This window comes from Mercenaria mercenaria, chromosome 6 (genome assembly GCF_021730395.1).
Source record: "Mercenaria mercenaria strain notata chromosome 6, MADL_Memer_1, whole genome shotgun sequence".
Lineage (NCBI taxonomy): Eukaryota > Metazoa > Mollusca > Bivalvia > Venerida > Veneridae > Mercenaria > Mercenaria mercenaria.
Genome location: NC_069366.1, coordinates 12,836,150 through 12,845,131, shown reverse-complemented (window position 1 = coordinate 12,845,131; position 8,982 = coordinate 12,836,150). Strand labels below are relative to the sequence as shown.

Below are 8,982 nucleotides of genomic sequence, written 5' to 3'. Positions count from 1 at the left end.
AAAGATCCCTCGCCAAATTTTGTTATATTAAAACCTCCACCACCTCTTCCTCCACCTCTTCGTCCTTTACTTGGTTCGACGGTCAGGGTTGTTTTGTTGTATTTTATGGACAATATTGTTTGCTTAGAATTCTTGTTTCTCTAGTCATGTATTAATTTGTTTTGTTCATACATGTGAATTGATCTTTAATTGATATTATCCTCACAGGACACCCCTGACCCTGGACTATCGTTAGTTTAATCTACAAATTATATGACGCAGTGGGGAGGGCTACTTATAATGTTGGTATAACTTAAAGTCCAACCCATTTGCTATTTTCATACTTTTGTATTTGATATGTGTATATTATGTTTATAATAAAGATATGCAATAAAATATGATTACATTAAACCAAAAATAAAGGTCATTAACATACAGTTGTTCTGATATGTATTTAAACGCATACTATGCATGTGCCACGGTATAGAACTTGAATATTAAAACGGGGAGTAAATGTGTAGACCTGGCAGCTCAGTCGGTAGAGCATCGGAACGATATTCAGATGACCCGAGGTCGAGTCTTGTCAGGCTGCACATTTTTCTCACCCAGCACATATGTACAAAATTACTGAAAAACACCGATTTTAAAACATGTGTTACCCTTAAAACCTATTATGAAGTTCGATGCAATATCTTGTATGGATTCAGAAATATTAAAAAGATACCTAAGTTTTGCTATATTTGCTAAGTCTAAACGGGAAAAATCTGTCAAAAGGCAAAGTAACAGAAGTTGATGTGTAAACTTAAAATACAATCTCTAATGGTTGTTTGAATCAAATGCATGCATAGACGTTAGAAATATTGAAAGAAATGTTAATTTTGAGAGTTTTTTTCCAAGTCAAAAGTGGGAATAATTTTGTCAAAAGAAAGTCAGAGTAACGGGACAAGGTATGGAAATTTGCCTTATGATCCTAAAAAACATTTTGTAAGTTTCAACATAATATTGTTTTGTTTTGTTTTGTTTTTTGTGGTTTGTGGTGGTGGTGGTGGGGGGGGGTGGGGAGGGGGGGGGGGGGGGAGGTTTCAAGAGATTGTAGGGATAGACATGTGTATCCTAGGTAGTCCCTTCCAAATCAAATGTAATAACAAAGTAACAAAATGAAAGTATAGCCTTATCCTTACTTTTGTTATTAGATTGCGGTGTTGTGGATAACTGGAAAAAGAAGTCTTATGAATTGTCCATACATTCTACATGGTTCTGAATTTTAAATCACCGACGCCGCTAACTTAAATCGGCTGCAAGTGTCAGTGATCAAAACTTGTTAGCCCATATAAACTGTAACTATATCCATTCCCAAATTAAAATATCGTTAAACCGTTTCACATTCCTATCTAATAAAATCATAACGACAAAAATATCAGCTGCATGCTGCATTCTATGTCTTTTTTCCACTATGACTTCACAAGCAATATCTCCCAAATATCTCGAATTGACGCTCACACCACATTCGATACAACAATAAAACTAAATGCCATTTGGCAGCATTGTTAGAATGAAAGAGTAGTTTATTATCTGGAAGTACTTGATATTGCAATTGTCTTATCTTTAAAAGGCGCCACGATGATAAGTACATTTCCAGTGCTTTCACATTTTGCCCGCTTCTTTCTGTAAGCCATCCTGCAACGTTCACTTTGGTTTCCCAGTGGTAATGAGCCCATGTATGTATTGTAGTAGTTTCAAGTAATTCATCGAACACTTGTCCTTTCTCTATCCACGAGACATCAATTAAATGCCAAAGAAAATGCATGTATGTTTCTGGATCGATAACGGCACACTGAAACCACCAATAGTCAAACTTACTTGGATTTCTAGCATCGTCTGGTACTGCGTATGATCGAAACATCTCAAACTGTAAAGGGTATAGGGTGATTTCAATTTCTGTGGGTAGGAACATTACACAGTGGCATAAATGCCTGCGAATCAGTTCATTTGTTGATAGACATAATAGATCCATTCTAGCACGTTTGCGTACAAAATTGTGGAAGCGTAAGGATCTTCGATGATCGTATTTAGACGAATAAAAGCATGAGCATCCAAAGAAAAGACAACTTGTACAGACCATAGAAATTTCCTTCATCAAAGCTGCGGCACTTTCTTTGTATCCAGTGTAGAGGAGAACCGTCACCAGCTTCAGTTTACTAGACATTGTGTCTGAGTTAAGTCCTTTCCAAAAGTGAAATGCAGAAATCATTATGTGAAAGTCTCTGCTATAGTGATCCGATTCTAATGCAAGAATAACAAAATGACAAGCCAGTGTTGTGTGAATGAATGGGAAAGCTAAACTTGTAAAAATATTTGCATCGTTTCGCTGATTCATATTCAGTAATCTTGCAAGGCGGCATATTGTTTCAAGTAAGGACAAATGTGAAACGTACTCCATAACAGTTCCTAACATACAACCAAGTTCCCTGTGTGTGTGATCTAAACTGTCTATGAATTTGATGCTACTGAACGGAGTTTCATAAACGCCGTACAGTTCCTTTAATTTTGGATCAATTGTCAATTCTGAATTATGCATGTAGATCATCAATTCGATTCCTTTAATAAAATGCACAACTGGCTCTGCTAGAACACTTTGTAATAAACTTCTCAGATTTTCAAAGTCATTTTCGTTTAATTTCCAGAATAAATTTAGTGTTGGTACAAAGTAACTTGGGCAATATCGAACGTCAGTCCATTTTAAAAGAAGTTTAAAACATAAAGTTGTAACATCAATTAAATTCCCTTGTTTCCATATATCTGAGTTATTTTCTATTGTATAAAAAAGAGTAGTCTTACAATGGTAAGACGTCAAAGAATTTTCGGACTGAAAATGTTCTTTCCCAAAAGATGCCTCTTTAATGTATTTCATCATAATGAAGCATTTATACTGCAAATCAGTCAGTTTCCAAAAGAGCTCACGCTCTTGTAGCGAAAAAGAAATTCTCCATTCGAGGTTGCTTTCATGGTAACCTGTCGGTACTAGGAAGCATGGAAGTCTCGTCAATCTTTGCATTTCCTTCCGACCCAACCACAGCAATGTTTTCCGTCCCTGAAGCCAAGCGTTTGCACATGACGGCCAGTCTCCACACATAAGAGCATGAATAAAATCACAAGGTCTACCTGTCTGAGCAATTAGCGTCATAGCGGGTCCAGACCTTTCAACTCTATGCGGACCACTATCATAGTTCCTATACAACTTCAAATAGTCAGTATAGAATATGTTTCTATTGTAACACAAGAGTCTCCGACCATAAATATCATATTTGGTACATAGATATAGGAATCTATCAATGATATATAAATTATTAAAAGGCACTATCTTGACGTGTCCAGGTGCTGTCCAGGGATCTTTGATCATCTTACAGGTTACATAACTATTTTTCCTTTCGTAAGGAATTCGTTTTTCAAATACAACGAACGGTTTTATCAAAATTACCACATCCATATCGGACTTTCGTCCAGGGAGCATTGTTGCCTCAATAAAACTTCCAAATTTATAATTTTGTAAACTGCTCATGCCCCCGCGCGCTACTTGCAATCCGGCTTCGTAGAATAGAGCATGGTCTTTATACCTACTTCTGATATTCTGTGTATATCCATAATTCTCCAGCACTTGACAATAGCTGTTTCTCCTGCTGTCCTTCTCACTCATTTCCTGAAATAATCGTTTTACATTCAGTATAAAATGTACTTCTTTATTACATGCATGTGTATGACAATAGAAAACTACGCTCGGCGATATATGACCATTTTGTGTCGATTCGCCGTAAACCCAACTCAGTCACTCACACTCACGAAAAATGGAAATGTAATCATGACATTAAATAATACTGATGCCATAAAAAGATAGCAACATCTATTATTTCCATAGCGGTCCTTAACATATGTTGTGGTTCTTAAAAGTGATCAATCACATAAAAAACATTTGATGACACTTTTTACTTTTCGTATATTCTGTTTAGGATTTATTTAAGGAACAAAGAGACCCACGACAAAGTGATGGATCCCTGTTGAAAATATGTCTTATTTTTTTTAAAAATAAAATTTTGTTTTTCCCTTTAATTTGAAAATACTATAAATCGGAGTATTTAATTTCAACGAACTTCTATTTTTTATATGTATTTGAAAGATAATAGGATATCTCAAAAATCCAAACCAAAAGAAATGTAACAAAATTTTAAAACCATGTAAAGCTTCCAAATTCATTTATTTCATATCCGTGTCTTGGTATACAGCCAAAATAGGAAAATGGATGTTATAATAATTTTACTGATAATTTTTTGGTTAGATATATAACTGTTAGCGTAAATCTTTGCCAAAGAAGAGAAAAATATTTCTTGCATTTTTATCATTCCAAAGGAAATTATCAAATGCATACCTTTGGTTTGGCAACCAGGATAAGGAAATCAAATTTTGAAAATTCCTTTAGTGAAAATCTAATATGTATAAATACTCATTGAATATAAAAGGTGTAACTGAACAGTTTTTAATATTTCGAAAAAAAAAACATTACTTGCCCAAATTATAACTTATCATAAAAACATTTATACACTCATCAAGCTCAAAAGGTTTCGTAAAAGCAATTGGAGCTGTTAATGGAAACACAAGATATTTTAAGAGATTGGTCTGTCCAGACTCATATACATTCTGCAAGGAAAAGGAAACCACTGATGGAGAATATTCTGTATCAGATCTTTTCACATATTTTCTTTAATACAACAAAACATTTATATGCTGATTTCATTCATCCTGCCAAGAATCCGGTAACTAATAAAAACTTTGGAAACTGACACTCTTCTAGAAATGTTCCAATTCGTACTTGGGAAATATTTGTCTCGCTAATATATGAATAAAATTGATTACAATATAATTATATAAAGTTAAACCAGATAACTGCATTTTTGAAAATGATCCGAAGATACAAATACTTCTTTCTCTTTCAGCTATAATTGTAAGTGCTGCATATATTTCACATATTTTTATTGTGCCTAATATGTAAATTTGTCTTATATTAAAATCTGATTGAAAGAACAAATTAGAAAAAATGTTAACAGAAAACAAGTCAACATCATACTTTTTCAGCCAAACATTATAGTGTAAAAAGTAATATGAAAGCGATTTTCATTGAGTTCAGGTAGATTATATTATATACAGTACTCATTTTTCATTTTATAATTGTTTTCAATACAAGCCGATATTTTTACAGAATTTATATAGGTATGTAATAAATATCCCTATATTCATGAAACAGTTGTTGTTTCTTTCATTATGTCAGAGATGTTATAGAGACATATCATTTTAGGAGTCAAATCCCTTCTGTAACATTCAAAGTAGCATTGATGGATATGCAAAAAATTCCTTATAATAGTTTATCACTGCTAGCTTTTATCGTCAACGTACTCTACCTGTTTTCAGTCCCTAAACATATGGTATGTTTTATTTACCTCCAGGTACTTGGTATATAAGATACCTACCACAGCTGTCCAAATTAAAAATGCATGAAAAACGAACATTTTATTTGATTAAATTCTTGGGGATGTGTCAAAATGGCGTTTTTCACTAAATTACTTTTCGCATACTTCACTTACATGTATATAATTATATGGCATATAATTTCTGTTTTATATATAAAGCAATGCCTTCCTTGGAGGAAATTACTTATTATCTCGACTTCAAAGGCATATATGATTTATGTGACATCATAAAAATGTATCTGTACAATTTCGTGAATATGTGTTATTTGGCTGATATGACCAGTTAGTAATTTTTGGTTTTGTTTTAATTGAAAAAAAAAATTTCTTTTAAATGTTATAGTCATCTCTTGACTTTGTAAAAATTTAAACATATCCTTTAAAATTCACCAATGGTAAGTAATTTCCACCATTCCTCAGAGTTTTGAAAACTGGTCATTCAATGGTATATAATTCAAAGGTATGAGTAGAACCGCAAAACTTAATGAGCCCAGAGCTACAAAACAGACTACCCGCGAGTAGACACTACTATGAAAATATACAAGAAATGGGGTAAAAATACCCATTAGAAAATACATACTTGGTATTTTTTTAATAATGAAGACATTATGAAATAGGGGCAGGTATTTTTAAAAAAAGATTGCGATTCATTACTGCACAATTAACATGTAAACAACAGTCATAACTTGGCAAGTTAAAATAAGGATACAGTCTCGGAGGGAGACTTGACAAGACATTATCAATAAAGCCATTTTCATACTCTGCGGTTTTTGATCAATATTGTTTGTTGATTAATTAACGGTTGCAAAGTAAGCTTTGAGGTACAGCCTCTTGGCAAGCTCACCCGTAGTTACAGACCTGTAATACAAATATTCGGCAAAGATCAACTTTGTTTAGGGATCTGGTGAGGCTACTACGTGTGTTTGATAAAAAGATTGCGTGGCTGACGTAAAGTTGAATAAAAATCAGACAATTTATAAACATGGTGGAACAATTTCTGCTATATCAATGTATTGAAATATTGGGATAGTAAAATGTTTTATGTTAAGGTGAAAACACAGAGCTGAGCGTGATATCATTCAACCACCAACAAGTAGTAGAAAGGCATGGACATATTAATTTTGATGACTTTTTGTTCTGAAAAATGAAGTACTATGTCGTACTGCATAATACGTAGGATAATGGCAAATATAAACATCAAGGATGCATATGATTTAATGCTAAAACCTGTCTGATATCGAATGGAAAAGAAAAACAAATAATCAGATCTTAGCTGAGGCAGGTCCCTACAATAATATTTGAACTCAATCTGTAAATGGTTTTGAATGGGGAACATTAAAGACATAGAAAGTCAGAATGGCAAAAAGGTTTACAATCTTGGTAATGAGGTGAGTGGGTATGAAAAATAATGACTTCAAAGTAGGCAATTAAGTGAAAAATTCAACCCTTGTAAGAAACGTTTTTTTTTTATTATTGACTTCACCCCCTAAAAATAAAAACAAAATGTAAAAGTATTTAAACAAAATAACAAATTTCAAAGATAACAGGTAAGGGTAATTTCTCGGAAGCACAGTGCACCACAAACACAGCCTCAGAGCTACGCATTTGAAAAGTAGGCCCTCAACAAAAAGGAGCTGTAACGGAAAAATAAAAATATTACAAACAGGTTGCTTCAACAAAAATCCAACAAGTACATTTTAATTTTATGCAAAATATAGACAGAGGGGGGGGGGGGGGGGGGGGGGGGGGGGGAAAGAGAGAGAAGGGGTAGAAAGGGTGTTACAACGTAAACCACAGTACTTGGCGCAGACATTCACGTACCAACGATAAACACCCACTTCGACCCTCTTGTTTTTTTGTTTTTAAGATAAAATCCAAGTGTGGAGTATAAGCGTTTTCTCTGAAGTCTGTCGTAAATCGAGCTTCTGCGCCTTCTTTACATGTGTAAACTTGACACATTTATGCGTTTTTGATCGTAACATGCGCAATAGGCCCTCCGTTCAAATTAAATTAAATAGTGTACACCGCCTGGCATCAAACATCTAGCCCATATACCTGTTTAACAGTTCAGTCAATTCACTAACAAATTAACTACAAAATAATTACGTATCTTTCTTTATATATTCTCTTGAGCAAATACCTCTCTTTAACAACATTATCAAAATTTCCCAAAGCTGAAATATGCTAGCAAATTTACCTCTTTAGAACAACAACCTCTACATCACAGTCAACATTTGTATCTCCCAAAGGGTGTTGCTATACAGAGGTTGCACTGTATGTTTAAACAACAAACTATAATGAGATCAGTAGGAAAATAAAGCAATGCATTTTAATCAATATAAATACAATATATCCTCTACAATCAACTATAAAATATCAATCTCATTTTCATCTGTATAAATGCAAACGAGCTCACCTCTGATGTGATCAATTATTCATTCCATATAAACTATAATATTTTAAACATGTCTTTCCTGAAAATACGCCGTTTATACTTTATATCGGATGTAAACACTTATATGCATACAGCTATAAATAGCGGATGCAAATATGTGGCTACACTTTATTAGTCATTATTCACCGCGTCCAATCGTTACTTGGAGAAATCAAATCCACCGTGTCCAACTTAACGTCGCATTTACCGCGGGTACGCTAAATACACTGGCAGAGAAATTTGCAGATCATTTCATGAATAAAATCGAAAAAATTCGAGAATCGTTGAAACATTTCGATAATTTTCAACCATGCGAAAAAGATATTCCTTGTTTTGACAGTTTTAAAGATCTCAGCGAGGAAGAAGTTAGAAAACTTATAAACCAACTAGACAAAATCATGTGAACTTGATATTCTACCAACAAAAGTGCTAAAATCGTACTTAGATGAGCTGTTGCCTGTTATTATCAAATTGGTAAATTTGTTTTTGCGAGACGGCATCTTTCCAACAAAATGGAAACAGGCAATTGTAAGACCTTTGTTGAAGAAAAAGGGACTCGAACTTGAATTTGTAAACTACAGACCTGTTAGTAACCTATCGTTTCTGTCAAAATTAATTGAAAAAGCAGCTCTGTGAAGACTCAATGATCATGTAAACAAACACAATCTTCTGCCAAAAAACCAATCTGCTTACAGGAAAAGCCATTCTTGCAAATCAGCATTTTTACGTCTAGTAAATGATATACTGGATGCTATGTAGAAGAAAGAATTTACGGCGCTAATTGCCACCGATCTCAGTGCCGCCTTTGATACTGTAGACCATGACATTCTTGTTGATGTGTTAAGCAAGCAGTTTGGCGTTCGTGGAACAGCACTGAGCTAGGTCGATTCCTATCTGCGCCCCAGAAGTTGCCGTGTTAGTGTCAATTCAGCCATGTCCTTTCCACGCCAATTAAATTGTAGCGTTCCACAAGGGAGCTGCTTAGGACCGTGGCTCCATCTGACATATGCGGGGACACTGTTCGATGTTATTCCGCCATCGAGTTTAGTTTACGGC

General features: G+C 34.3%; 1 protein-coding gene across 2 annotated transcripts; it reads right to left on the bottom strand.

The window, feature by feature from the left end:
* Positions 1–257: 257 nt before the first annotated feature.
* On the bottom strand, positions 258–8,041 carry LOC128557598 (uncharacterized). 2 transcript variants are annotated; one of them, XM_053545133.1, is made up of 2 exons: positions 7,909–8,041; positions 258–3,676 (listed from the first exon to the last, which is right to left on the bottom strand). In XM_053545133.1, the coding sequence occupies exon 2, from the start codon at positions 3,671–3,673 to the stop codon at positions 1,439–1,441; it is 2,235 nt and encodes a 744-aa protein (XP_053401108.1). In that variant the 5' UTR covers positions 3,674–3,676; positions 7,909–8,041; the 3' UTR covers positions 258–1,438. The 2 variants fall into 2 exon arrangements, with proteins under 2 accessions (XP_053401108.1, XP_053401107.1); XM_053545132.1 differs by lacking the exon at positions 7,909–8,041 and adding an exon at positions 7,690–7,897.
* Positions 8,042–8,982: the final 941 nt, after the last annotated feature.